The sequence below is a fragment of the Coloeus monedula genome (genome assembly GCF_965178545.1).
Source record: "Coloeus monedula genome assembly, chromosome: 7".
In the NCBI taxonomy this organism is placed as follows: domain Eukaryota; kingdom Metazoa; phylum Chordata; class Aves; order Passeriformes; family Corvidae; genus Coloeus; species Coloeus monedula.
This window is the reverse complement of record NC_138787.1, coordinates 2,399,688-2,414,361: the sequence shown is the minus strand read 5'-3', so window position 1 is coordinate 2,414,361 and position 14,674 is coordinate 2,399,688. Positions and strand designations below refer to the sequence as shown.

General features: G+C 42.0%; 1 protein-coding gene across 9 annotated transcripts in view; it reads right to left on the bottom strand.

Annotated features, from left to right (window-relative positions):
- LRRFIP1 (LRR binding FLII interacting protein 1) overlaps window positions 1-14,674 on the bottom strand; it is a 102,984-nt gene that overhangs the window by 7,970 nt on the left and 80,340 nt on the right. For 7 of the 9 annotated variants that reach the window (XM_082284647.1, XM_082284649.1, XM_082284651.1 and 4 more), the window contains 7 exons: window positions 14,415-14,540; window positions 13,834-13,905; window positions 11,584-11,754; window positions 10,628-10,720; window positions 10,076-10,168; window positions 8,835-8,927; window positions 8,226-8,367 (listed from right to left, as the gene is read on the bottom strand). In XM_082284647.1, coding sequence (XP_082140773.1) covers window positions 8,226-8,367; window positions 8,835-8,927; window positions 10,076-10,168; window positions 10,628-10,720; window positions 11,584-11,754; window positions 13,834-13,905; window positions 14,415-14,540 — 790 coding nt within the window. The remainder of the gene's footprint in view (window positions 1-8,225; window positions 8,368-8,834; window positions 8,928-10,075; window positions 10,169-10,627; window positions 10,721-11,583; window positions 11,755-13,833; window positions 13,906-14,414; window positions 14,541-14,674) is intronic. The other 2 variants (XM_082284650.1, XM_082284654.1) reach the window with 2 other exon arrangements.

Sequence of the window (14,674 nt, the reverse complement as noted above, 5' to 3'; positions counted from 1 at the left end):
GGAATAAAACCTTTACCTTGGCTTCTGATGCAATACCCAAATACAGATCTTAGCATGACATCCCAGGTCAGCACATCTATGGATTAATTTTGAACCTCCTGAAGTCCTATCCTTTTGTTGTTTTTCATCCATTTGTAACACACCCAACATTGTTACACCTGAGCACTGATACAAAAAAAACCAAAAAAACCCAAACCGCTTTTTTTGTAAATACCACCCGTAACCAAAATGTACAAGTATAAACCCCTTCAAAACAGTAAAACAATTTCACAGATCTGTATGGGAAGGAAATAAAACTTAAGAAAGAAATTCTGCAAAAGATGAAGGATATGGAAGAAAAATAAAGGTCAATGAAGAAAGAAATAACAGCAAACGGGTTGGAGATGCTTGGACTCAAGAGATTGTGTTGGGATTCACAGGTCAGCAAAGACTGAGAAATGGATTTCCAAGGACTGGAAAGAGAATGAGGACTGGTGCAGCAGGAAACCTTTAGGCCACTACAAAATTAGCCCAAACTGACTGACTGCAAAGGGGCCAAGTAACACACTTTGATCCTGAAAATAGTTTAGTTGTGACTTTCACTAACACAGCCACCGCTGTGGGGTGAAATCTGCCTGCCTGAAGAAAGGACACTTCTTCCAGCTTCCAGTGAGGAAGCACACCGGCCTTCCCAAACCCCTTTCCCTGCAAAAAGGATGCATTTTGGGATGAACCTTCAAGTCTGATCTCACCCTCAGTTCTCTCTGCCCTCATTATGGACATCTGTGCACCCCATTGGGACATGCTGACAGCAAGACTTACCAGATCAGGGAAAAATTAATTTGCTAAAAAATTGCCATTCACATAGAGAAGTTTTCTGCCTGTAGAAATGAGGGTCTCTTGGGTTTCACTTATCTTAAACCCCCACATTAACACAGAAAACTTACTCTGCAGGGTCACCTTAATTTTGCATTTAGGAGACCTTTTTCCAACAAATCGAGGATCTGAGGACCTTGAGAACAAGTGAGCAGAAAAGAACAATCTACTCAATCAGGACAGGAAGCAGCTAATTAAAATTCTCATCTGTAACAATCATTAGCCTTATTCCACATACAAAGATACTACAGTGAATAATTAGAGTGTGACATTCACCTCACTTAACTTTGGAAATGTGATTCCAGGGTACTCACTGCACCAGTTCACGGCCTACACATGTCAAGGAGTTTAACAGAGGACTGAGGAGGAGATGGGGCCTGTGAGGGAGCAGGACACAGAGGGGTGAGGATGGTGCTGACCACTGTCTTCTGCCATGGTTTCTAAGTCCAGTGACTGTTCCCACTGCCTTGGCATTGCAGGTGACTCAAGGCATTGCTTACTCAGAGGCTGCTCCAGTGGCACCAAACATTCCCAAATCAGCCACAGACCCTCTTTCCACTTGGAGGGGAGCATGGGATGGGAAGCAGCTGGTTTTACCTGGCTGATTTACATGATGTGTGGCCCAGGAAGAAACTAACCCTGATGTCAATGAAAGGGGTAAACTGCTCTTGGAGGATGAAAAGGCATCCCATAAAATCCCAGCCCCAAGCAGCTATTCAGAACAGCCTGCAACAATCCAACTCTCAGAGCAGGCTGGGCAGTACTCCTTCTCCAGATCTGTCCATTTATTTTGGATGATGAGAAAATGCCTCCCTGTCTTTCTCAGAAGAGGGGCACTGCCAGGGACAGCACAGGATTTGGAAGACACCAGCTTGCAGTACAATTTTGAGCGGGACAGGAGGACTCTTCTTCTCTATAGTAAAGAAGATACTGACCAAGACCTTTTCACTGTTTTTTCCCCTTTTTTACCAAGTACGTTTCTTGAGATACTGCTTTTGAAAGCATTTCAGGCCAGCTCTGAATTCAGATATGCACAAACCTGGGCTACAGGATTTATGTGCCACTAGGTGATGACCAGAAAACCCAGTGAGCATTTGGGGTTATTCTGGAAGACAAGGGTTTCATCCTTGGGTCACATACTCATTTTCAACATTCCAGGATGGATTTCTGGCACACCAGCTACTCTGCACTGCCTCTCCATGTTCTTGCTCCCAGTTACACTGGGAGTGGGATCAAAACTGGTACATGGACAGGTAGGATTGCAGGTGTTTCTGCTCCTGTGACTTGTCTTTAAGAAGGAATTCTCTTAAAAACGCTTTGTTTTCTGAAGTGGAAAAACTAGTTAAAATCAGAAATGAACTCATAAGAAACACAGGATATAATGGCATGTGCTGAATTTCACCCTGGTAGATCCATCCACAATACAGGTGAAGCCTGGTAAGAACACTTAATCATCTATTTAAGTCTACTTAACAGTTAAAACCCACTTCCAACAATAAACCATATATTACTGTTGAGAGTATAGCAGAGCCAAATCTTTGAATAAACACTGCTACATGCTAATAAGAAATGCTTATAAGATCTATGACTTTTTGGATTAGCATTTAGTGTAACCCCTTAGGAACAGCTGCCAATACTTACAGAAACCATGGTGGATCTGCTGTTAAGTTGGAGAGAAGCCACAAGAAAGGAGTTACAGGGTTACAGACCTGTTAGTGCTCTACAGTTAAGGTGCCATCACATATTCAAGGTGCTCAAACCCCGAGGCTGCCCAGTCCTAGGGAGATGGCTCTTGTAGCTACGTAGCACAAGGCAATAAATTGAGCAAAAGCTGCAGAAAAATGGTGTTGAAATGATACAGGTTTAATTAACTACTTATGCAGGTTTAGAAACAGTGCTCTGGACAGGTACATTAAAGTATAAAATATGTTTATTTAAATTATATACAGCAGTACATTTTGATATACATCTTCAAATTTTGCAGTCTGTCTGTGCTCTGACAACTTTGTAACATCAACACAAATACAGCCTTCCACAGCCCACACCCCCCATTGGTTTACATTCCCTTGGGACATTCATTGCTTAACACTTTAAATGAATATTTATATATGCAAAACATGCTCTTCCTCCCAAGCACTAGCAGAGCTACAAGAAGAAATACAGCAAGGGAGTCCAAGAGCCTAATTTATGCCAGCAATTCAAAGCAATCCAGCTTTTCCAAAAGGCACAGGGGGGCTAGTACACAAAACAACAGTCGTCTTTGGTCTGATATCCAGTAAGAGTTAAGACATGCCAAGTTATCTTCTTTCCAGAAGGGAAGAGGTAAGACTTGTTTCAGAGATAAAAACATTCTTTCAGAATCAGAATTTGCAAAAAAATATAATGCAGTAAGAAAATGCAATTTTAAGCAAAAATCTTCTTGGAAAAATAGATATTTTATATATTCATATGTAGACAGTACTTGATAGCAAACTTAAGCACACATTACAGTGTGTATTGACACTTTCTCTGGAAAAAATAAAACCCCCATGTGAGACATGGTGTAAAAGGCCTATTGTGGTGCAAAGTGCCTAGATGAAGTAAACATGTATATATTTATTCCTTTCAGCAAACGAAGACCTGTATGTTGCACTTTCTCCAAACTGCATATTGCTCTTCCAAAGTGCTCAGACTAAGCAGATTCACAGTGATCTAACTATATTTTGGAATATGACCATATAAGAAGTAACACAAAGTGGAATGAAAATATCTTTTTTCCATATTAAAAAAAAAGATTCGTTCATAGGCTTTAATCATTCTGAAAGAAGTTTCACCATCACTGTGGCTGATTTGCTGAGTTCCTTCATGAAGCGTTAATGTACTTGCTATAGATCTAAGTACAAGCAAGCATAATGTGCATAAGTTCACAAAGGCCAAATGTACATTCAAGATATTGATCAACGAGGCTAGAATAAAAAAAATCCTATAGAAATTCCCCAGGAGCAGCTATCCACACTAGAGGTACTTCAACTGCATGATAGTTTGAACAGGCAATTTGTGAAGCTTCCTCAGTAGGTGATAAGCTTTCAACCTGAGACACAGCAAAACCAAACCCAGTCACGATTTCTCGTGGCTGGGTACGACAGTGAATAACTTAATACTTGCATCATTACCACATACATGTTTTTATGCTGAGTTACCTACAAAGAAAAAGCTCTAAGAGTATTCCAAGGTCTGATGTCTTGTGCAAAGTGCATGTTTGTGTCCTGGGACTGGCCACAGGGCACGAACTCGTGTAGGTTTGAGATTCTGAACTCAGGAGATTGTACAGTCATCTCTGGATCTACCCTTACTCTTTCTACCAGCCTGCAAATCCTCCCTGCTTTCAGCCCTCTTAATGCCAGCACTTTGCAAATCCTGTTCCAAAACATCTTGATCCTGTAATTTCTCCACTTTACTAGAATCTGATACTTTGATTTCCTCTTCCTCCACATCAGCCTCCTTATCAGTTTTCCCCAACGCTTCCCCTTGTAAGCAGCATGTTTCTTCGGGCTCATCTTTTTTATGCTGCAAGACTTCACCTTCGGTCAAGGCATCTTTGGTTTCCATTTTGTCTGCTCCCTCTCCCGCTTTGTCCGTGTGGGCAGTTTTTCCAACAGCACCATTTGCTCCATCACTCTCTTCTCCCTGTGTATCAGCTTTCTCTCCATCACATTTTTCATTAGATTCTAATATTTGATTTGACTCTTCATCAAAATCAAATGCATCACCATCATCTTCCAGGCTTTCCTCTGCTTGGTCCTCCAATTCCACTTGTTCACTAATGTTTTCACCCTGCACAGGCTTCCGTGCCAGGGAATTATTTGCACCTTCCTCCAATTTAACTTGTTCGCTAACATTTTCATCTTGCACAGGCTTCTGTGCCAGGGAATTATTTGCACCTTCCTCCAATTTAACTTGTTCACTAACATTTTCATCTTGCACAAGCTTCTGTGCCAGGGAATTATTTGCACCTTCCTCCAATTTAACTTGTTCACTAACATTTTCATCTTGCACAAGCTTCTGTGCCAGGGAATTATTTGCACCTTCCTCCAATTTAACTTGTTCACTAACATTTTCATCTTGCACAAGCTTCTGTGCCAGGGAATTATTTGCACCTTCCTCCAATTTAACTTGTTCACTAACATTTTCATCTTGCACAAGCTTCTGTGCCAGGGAATTATTTGCACCTTCCTCAGAAGCAAATTCCCCACCAGGGTGGTCTGCAAGCTCTACCTCTTGTTCATTTTCTTTCCGTGTTTCTTTACTGGCTTTGCTTTCAGTAGTTACAGTAACGCCTACAGCTGACTCCTCTTCAGATTCACCTTCTACCTGTTTAACCACCTTCTGCAGTTCACCTTCTAAAGGAACATTTTTCTCTCCTTCTGTACCACCTGCTGTTTCTTCACTACACTGACTTGTTTGAATTTCTACCTTTGGATTCAAATCTTCTACACATTTGGTCCTACTTTCCTTTCCTTCCCCAGCCTCATCCCCTGTTTCCAATTCTGACTCGTTAATTTTCTCATCTAAAAGACTCAGGTCTAAATGGGTTTCTGGAATGGTCACCTCTCTCACAAGCTCCGTGCCTGGCTGTGCCTGCTGCAGCTCACTTCCCTTTCCCTCAGGAATGCAGTCTCCTGCCTCCACAGATGCCACACCTTGCTCGCCTGTTTCAGTAGAACCTGAACACTTCTCCAGCTCTTCCATTAATTCTTCCTTCTGTCCACCCTTCTCAGCTGTAGAACTTTCGTCTTCAGTTTTACCTTCTGTACTTGGTTCCTCTGGTGACGCTGAAGGACTGTCCTCTGAAGAAGCTGGCTGGATGAATGCCTGATGTTCTCCGCCTTCCTTTTCAAGTGACTCTGCTGGGACATCCCTTTCATGTGACTCTGTCCCCTCTAAACCCACAGACTCAGTCTCCTTTGGCTGACCCTGAACTGTGTTCTCAACCTCATCTTCTTCAGTTCTGTCACCTGCTGTTTTATCACTTCTTCCATCAGTGCAGTCAACAAACTTTTCCAAGACATTTGCAACCTTGTTGTCAGCACTTTCTTCTGAGTGCTGGGGTTCCTCTGGAGTGGAACTCTCCACATTTCCCTCTTCCCTAAGCAAGCCTGCCACTGCTCCCTCAGGTAGCCCTGTCTCGTTAGAAACCAACTCACTGCTCTCACTTGTACTGTCAGATTCTTCATCTATTTCATTATCACTCAGGGCATGGCTGGTTTTAAGATCCTCTTGTTCTTCCTGCTTGGGTGTGGCTTCTCCCAGGTCCTGCTCTGTACCTGAGTCACAAAGCATTTCCTGAGGAGTCTCAAAAACCTGGTGGCCTTGCTGCTCCAAGTTCTCATCTGTCCTTGCACTCAAGTCATGGTGTTCAGCCTCTGTACTCTCAGGCTGCTGGACTGCTGTGCCCAGGGACTCTGTGACCTTTCTCAAGCCATCTGTGTCACTATCACTATTTGAAGAAGTGCTCCCTGACACAGGTTCTGTGAGGCTTTGAGCTGGCTCTGCAAACCTACTCTCTGGTAACATCACTGTTGGCAGGGTGTCCCGTTCTTCAACCATTTGTTCTGCCTTTGCATTTTCAGCAGCATGCAATGTCTGTACTTCCTCCTCCTCAGACTCCTCTTTGTGTTCCTCATGCTCAGTATTCTGCAAGATTTCTCTTTTCCCCACATCCTCCAAAATCTCATTTTTCATCTCCACTTCATTGGCTTTGCCTAAAAGACCATTGAGAAAGTTGAGGGGGCCACACCATAGCACATCTCCCCACTTAAAACCCGAAAGACAGAATGAGAAGAACAGGTTAATAAAAGATCAGCTTTTGCCAATTATGTGAGGCAAAGCAGCGATTGAATTAGTAAGGATCCAGGGGGTTTGATCAGTGAAACTCACCACCACCCTCTCAAAGCAAGAAGTCTCTGGTGCTGGCTCGTGTTTTTGTAAAGGAGGAGATTTATGCTCTTGGCTGTGGGAAGGACAGCTTTCGTAGAGGAGAACAACTGGCTGAAGCAGTGCAATTTAACAGCAATACTTGCAGATGTACCTCTAAGGACTGTTTTTCCTCAGCAATATTCTCTGCAACTTCAACCCTGATACCTCTCTATTCATGCAGGAGTCTGATGCCATTACAATGGAATACTGAAGGATTATTCAGTCATATTCTGCTTTTAAAATCTCCAACAGGCATCATCAGTGCACATGACAGGCACTGAATGTAAAATCTGATTGGCAAGCAAATGGTTTGCCTGTTCAGACCTCCCAACACAGATCAAAGCTAAGGTAATCTGTGCCCCTTATTTCAGCCACCCAAAGGGGTGGGGACTTCTGTGGTTTTTTGAAGGTTATTTTTGTTGTAACAGTTTTCCTTCAATTTGTATTTACAAGCAACAGATATTAAAACAATAGTGTTTGTTGTTAGTTAGTTTTTGAGTCTATGCTGTACCTCTTCTGAAAAAAACCCACCAGAATTAGGAGATACGGAAAACATATTACATTTAAAAATACACCCTTACCTTGGTTTTTGGTGTTCCACATTGTTTCCACACAGAAACTGAGTGAGGAAGAAGCAGCCAAAAGCTCAAAGCAAGAGAACTTGCACTTGCAACAATTGGCTGCCTGCTGCTATTTATTAGTGTGTTCATTTAGATCAAAAGTCCAACAAACTGGAAGTATTTCCTCCTTTCCTTACACTAGTACAATAGTTCTCTAAATGGCCATTCACCACATAAAAGAGGTTTTGCCAACCAGATTTCTCCTTCCTAATGCTATCCACATCAACTATATCCTTTGAATTTAAGTGTTAATGTAACGAGTAAAAACGCAGAAGTGTTAATTTTAACTGTTCAGTAGCACAAGATACCCGGAGCAAAGAATTTATCCTTTGGTGTGCTTTGGCAGAGCCCAGCATTGCTGTTCAAGCAGACACAGTTCTCAGGGATAGAAATGAACCACATACAAGTTCTTTATAGAAACCTAAAATGCCTTTTCTTCCTGATTATTTAAGGTATGAGCTGAAAAATACTGAGCAACAGTAGGATTATCCTGGGACAATTTTCCTATTGGGGTTTAAATGGCATGGGAATGATTGCTACTTATCTGTAATGTCCTATTTGTATTCCCATCCTTTGTCACCTTGAAGGAGAAGTGAATTTTGCCCCTGGAGGAGACTGCACTACACGCTGGGAGTGATAATCAACATGAAGCAGGGAAATGCACAGGGGGTGATTCGACAAGGAGCATGCTTCGTGGTGTGTTAATTGTCCCATTAACAACTGCCCCATCCAAGCAAAGGTGGATGAATGAAGGACAGACAGGCAGGAGGGGCTGAAAGGACACACAGCACTTACCTAGCATCCCCTCCCCTCCTGTCTTTAATGCCTGAGTCGTGCCTGGAACAGTTCGGGAAGAATCCAAGTGTCCTTCGTTATCCAGAATGTCTGATGTCTCTCCGTTGGTGGCTGTATCAGAGTCTGGGATTATTCCATGTTTCTGTGGGAAGCAAAAGCAATGCTTTAGAGCCTGCTGCTCAGAAAGGGAAGGATCGTCAAGTGCTCTTGTCCGTGATACTCTGAATAAACAATTGCTTCAATCATTCCATTAAACATGGCTGGAAGTCAGGAAGGAGAACAGATACTGCAGTTCTCAGTTCAGCCATCCTGACAGAAAGCATGTGACCCCAGCTCTTTTTTTTTTTGTTTTTAAACATAAATCTGCTGCATAAGATGTTCCTCAGAGAAGTGTCTCCTACAAAAACAACTTCTTAAGACTCCAGTCTACACTAAGAACTCTCAATCAATAGTAGGGGAAAAGACTTTATATAGAAAATCCCTGAAATGGCAATTTATAGGCAACATGAAAATTGAGTTACTGCTACTAGACTTAATTTTTCTGCCCAAATGTAACAGGGGGAAAGGGTCAGCAGATGAATATAAATTTCTTTTATCCCTCTTGCATACCTTCAGTTGCTCCTTCAGCACAACCACTTCGTCTCTAAGGTCATCCCGCTCACTCCTTATGGAATCAAAGAAATCTTTCTGCCTCTCTAGTGCCTGAGTTCCCAACACAGACAGAGGGCGAGGAGATGTGAAGAAAGGAAGGGAGACAAGTAAAGGCCATGAAAAGCAAATGTAGACAAGAATGAGCAGATTTAAGATATTCAGCGGATGGAAGGGGCACACATGACAAAGGTCGAGTTTACAGATTCAAGGACCGAGTTTGCATACAGAGAGAGAAACTTCAAATCCAAGAAAGGCACAGCTTATTCAATAACCAAGAATTCCTGCCAAAGACATTCAGAGCCAAATTCTTCATTAGGGATCCTTCAAATGAGGGTCCATTTTTTATTCCTATCTGCTAGACAAGCTAATCCATATCCACATGGATTTAGCATGCACACTGAAGGCATCATGCCATTCCTACATATTAACAGAAGGGCATGGAAGCAGACCCACTGGATTTCAGGAGCCTTTTTATTTTACATTTTAATTAATTTGAAAACTGCCATTAAGTCATCCTTGGTCTGGGATGTACCATGTGCAAATGCATATTTGGTACCAAACTCCCCCCTCCCAGTATTTCTATATAAGTACAAGTAGAACAATAAAAAAAAAATTAGAAATTTTCAGTTTCAAGCTGCTACAAATTCTTGGACATCACAAACATGGGCAAGCTGCCATATTTCTTTCTCCTGCTCTATTCACAGGAAGCCTTTTAGTGTTCAGCTGGAAAAGAAAACCAGAGTGGACTTCCATGTGGCTTTGATAAGAGGTGGTGGGAAGGGATGAGAAGCAAGGGAGACTTTCATCCCAACAGCCTATAAATAGCTCTATTACCTCTTTATCCCACTCCCGTTTCTGCTCAGTCCGCAGATTAAATCTGAATAAGCGAAAATTCAGTGCTGATGGAATTGCATTATAAATAGCACTTCCTTTCTCCATATGGCAAATGCAAATGGTGCAGCACAGCAAATCAATTACCCTTGGTCTGAAAGCAGACCAGCTGCTAGATTTTCCTTGGATTTTAAGATACTGGCCAAAGACAAAACTTGCTATTTGCTACTTCACTGGCAACATCTTAGGACAGCCACACCAAGCAAAGGCACTAAGGAGGGTTTTATCCATGGGGTTTTATAAAAGCAGGACCAGGTGGAGAATGACAGTGCCACTTGGAACAGATTTCAGGAGTTGACAAGTCCTACCCCTATTTTTTTGTCCTTCCACTCTATTGTCTCCTGAAGATCGGAAATTTCCCTGACATAGCTCTGCTGTTTCTGTTGCAGCTGTTGGATTTCCTGAGGGGCAGGAGCAAAACAAGAAGACAGAAAGCAGGTAACAGGTTAACAAAGAAGGCCAAGATTGCAGTGATGGCAAAGAATGAAAAAAGTCAGGTGCTAAAGTAAATGAGTATCTGCAATGCACAGTTTCTGAAATCCCAACTGAACCTGTGCTCCTGAAGACAATCTTCTTCTCCACAACATGACTTAAAACAAGTTATACAGTTCTGTTATTTTCCTCTAATCTCCACAAACAACTGTCCAAAATGCAATACTTAGGAAGAGTAAGATACTACTTTAAAAAGTACTATTTGCATTAGTCAGCTCTGAACCTGTTTGGCCTGAAACACTAATATTTCTTCTGGTGAGAAACTTGAATAGTGAATAAATTTCTCCATACCTCACATTCTCCACTCTACTGCTAACTGGAATGTACCAATCAAAGAAGCCATTAAAAGAAAAAAAAAAGTTACTTACTGCAAGCATTTCTTCTCTCTGCTTCAAAGCCTCTTTGATTTCCATGAACTGAAACTGCAATATGCTATGAGCGTGCTTCTCCCTCTCAAATTCCTGTGAATAATGGAATATTCACAAGATTATTATTAATCAAAAATAGCATCCCATCAAAATGGGGAAAATAAGCCCAAACACAAAGAAAATGCTTACTGCAATGTAGTTGTTGAATATTCCTCTAATCACAATCCCACAAGAGTACAATTTTTATCGAGTTTGTCCTTTTTCCAAGATGCTATTATTGCACCAAATATAGAAGTGGCATCATTTAGCCCATTTCATAAGCTGAGCAGCAGGCTGAAGAGCTTTGACACTCCAGTCCTACAGACTGCACAGATGAACGGATGGGAATTTAACTCACTCTTCCCACACGGCCATGCACTGAAGGTTAGCTGGACTTTTAAATAAAAAGGAAAAACCACACTGTATCTTCCAGGAGTTGTGTTTTGAAGTGGGGTGTAGTCAAATGCCCCAAGCTACAAGAAGGCAATTCTGAGAACATAAGCCCCAGTTATTTTATTTAACACCAAATCACTAATTGAATTCATGTAAAATTAAATTCAACACTTAACCATGGAGCTGCCTGAACTGCACAACTCTCCCACAGGCTGTCTGGAGACATCTTTGCGTGTAAAACAGCTCCAGATTAACTTTAGAGATGGAATATAAAAGGAGATGTGATAATATCAATATATCAACCAGCTAGAACATTTCTCCCCTTCCTCAGAAATGGCTTGGGGAAAATTCTTATTTATATGATCACAAATACACAATAAGCTGCTATTCCACTTGCCTTAGCAGTAATTAAACCAGCAACTTGTTCAAAATTTTGAATAACAATTTAGCTGCCTCCTCCTAAAGATCTCTACCCCCCTCCAAATCTCTCCCTGTGATGTCCCATGCCAGAGCTATTTACATACTTTACTTTTCTCTTCATATTGCCTCCTGGATTCTGCCAGCTGCTCCTCTAACTCTAAGAGCGCATCCTTCAGGGTGTCCACTTGGTACATGAAATTGGTTTTCTCATTGTCCAGTTGAGCATTTGACACCATAGCCTTCTTGTATTTCTCCTCAACTTCAGCTAGAGAGTCCTGCAGAGAACAAGCAACCCTGGTCAGAGTCAGCACTGAAGGACACTTTGCCAACCAAGACCTTCAGTGAGAAAATAAAGCCCCAAACCACAAGCTCACTAAGTTTGCCTATGGAAAGCAGCATTAATCCTGTGCTGGAGGCTTCCCAGCTGTCCCCAAGGTGAGGAAAACCTCCCGTGTCCCCACCACACTTGTGCTTCCAAGCAAGCAGCCTTACCTCAGCACGGATAAAATGCTTCCTGTTCTCTGCTGCTTCAGCTTCTGCCTTCCCGGTTTTCTTCCTTCTCCCTCCTCCCCCTGCCCCTGCACATTGGCAGCTCAAAGCAGCTGCTGAAGATGACAAGTCGGGATTTTTTTTTTAAAGGTAAACTGGCCTTGATCTAAGATCACTTAAGATCTGAAGCCTGAAATTAAGGCAGTCTGACAGCCACTTCACACTAATTTCAGAGATCCTTGCAGTGTGGGAACCCTTAAATACTGACTCAGGGATTAGAATTCACTGTGAAAGAGAAAGCTGCTACAGCTTTTGTGACCTGATGTGTGATCTCCCATTAGGTTTCCTAAATCACATGCCTTCTTTACAAAATTAATTTCTAAGATACAACTCCCAGTGTCTTGAAAACCCCTTCTACCAGCTTGATTCAAATATGAGACTCTGAGATATTTATAACAACAAATGTTGGTAAAATAAAGATTAGCATAACTTTTCATTTCTGCATGCAAACTTTGCGCTACTTGATTTTAATACAGAAATAAAAGAGTTATTTAAACAAAGAGTTATATAAACAAAGCGGTGTAAATGTGCAAACAAGGAGGACACACATGTCAACATTTTAGTTTACAGATCAAATATGTTCTCTTGGAACTTGTGTAATTTTAATTATTTCAACTGAAGTACGGGTGAGTTTCATATACTTCCTTTTTCAGCCAATAAACAGAACTAAGGATGATATTGGCAAAATCTAGATCAGTTTAATTGACATTTCTATTAACAAGTGAGATGATTTGTCTTGGAGGACATCAATTTGTCCAGTTCCAAATGCTTAACCGTGCTTTGGTGCACCTTCCAGCTCCAGACTGGAAATACCAAGGACAGGAAAGCCACCAGGATTTGGAAAGCTCAGAAAGAAGCTGGAAAGGAAGTATGTGCCAGGAAAAAGTTGAGGAAGTTCTGCTCTACTCCTTCAGCATGCCACGTTTTGGTTTCTTAGCATCAAACAGTGCAGCTTAGGTCCAAATCACCCCAAAAGGCAGTCTAAGGGGCATGGATTGAAAAACTACCTAAATCTTTTAGCAGAGTGATTATTTTGCTCCATCTGCTAACTCAGTGACCAGGAAAAAAACCCAAATTTTACCAAAAAATGGCTCAACTACTCTGTTTCCATTGAAAACTCACTTAAGATGGCAACACCTTCATCTGTCACAGCGTTGAGCTGATAACACAATCAGCAATTAATGCTGGCAAATGTTGCATTTATCTATTTGCCTCTTCCAAAAAGCCACAGCTCACATCACTGCTCACTTATGAGGAGAGTGGTACATGGATGTACAAGTTGGTTGTGACACCAAAGTGTATTTATGGCTTCATGGAATGCTTCAGCATTCCTTCTTCATGTAACAGGCTATGTTACATGGAGTTTTGTTGCAAGAATTCTTTAAGGGCGTCTTCTGCCATCTAAAGATGAAACCAAAATGACACCTCACATGACCTTATAAAAATAAAAACATATAAGGTTCTAAACTCAGATTTGGTTTTAGTCCTGCAGGACATGAGTTCTACTTCATCTCCCAATATTGGAAGGTTTCCTGGGTTAGGAAACTATATTAAAAAACCCCCAAATAATCTTAATTTGCTAATAAAATGATAACCACCTCAAACCAGCAAAGACAACATGCAGTAGCAACCTTTCAGTGAACACTTGGAAGCATTTCTCACCACAACCAACCCAGGTCAGAACAGACACTTTGCCGGTTAATGAGACACTCTGCACACAGCTCCCAACCTCTCCAGGAGAACAGCATGCAAGGGCAGCTCTGGGGCTCACACTGGGGCCAGGGTTAATGCTCACACACCAGTACCTTCAGTTCTTTCAGCCCCTGCATGTATTTGCCTTCTACATCCTGAATCTGGTCCTTTAACTCATAGATGTCCTGAGGGAGACGGTGAGAAAGGTCAGTGACCGGGAGGGACAAGCAGCGCTCAAAGTGCTCCTTTCAACACCTCTCCCACACACGTTAAGGGCTCTGATCCTAAGCTGAGGCCTTGCCAAACAAGCAGATTTCTTGGTTAGGAATTTGTGCTAATTCTGCTTTCTTGGCTGGAAAAAACAGAATCTTCAGCATTAAGGACAAGGCGCAGACCCAGGTTCAAAGGCTCCAACAATCACAGCCCAGCCCTTCTCTACTCCTTTCACTGATGATCATCTTCTGTCACAGGCTCTCTCTCCTCTCCTCTCCAGGAGTGCAGTGTGTTATCTCCATCCTCCTATCATTCCCTGTTTCAGGATGGGAGGTGCCTTTTACAGCTGAGAGATATCACCAACAAAGCTGTTCACTCCTCCTTCACAGCACCCGATTCACCGCCACAACTGCCAGCTTCTTCCTGGGAAAGGAGCCTGAAGGATATTCCATAGTTTATCCTGGATTTAATTACTTCTCACCTTGATTTCCCTGATGGATGCCTCTGTGTCAGCTGAGATGGACGTGTCCCCACTGCCTCTCCGTGAAGAAGTCCCGCCCAGAGAAGCCAAGGTAGCTGCTGATAAACTTGAGACAGTTCGTGCTCCCTAGGATCACACACAGATAAACCTGCTTAGAACTTTCTTTTCCAGACAAATCATGGGGTTTTAGATTTTTTTTTTTATACACACATTACACCAATCCTTGCACTTCTAAATTATGCAGTTTTGATTAAAATCAG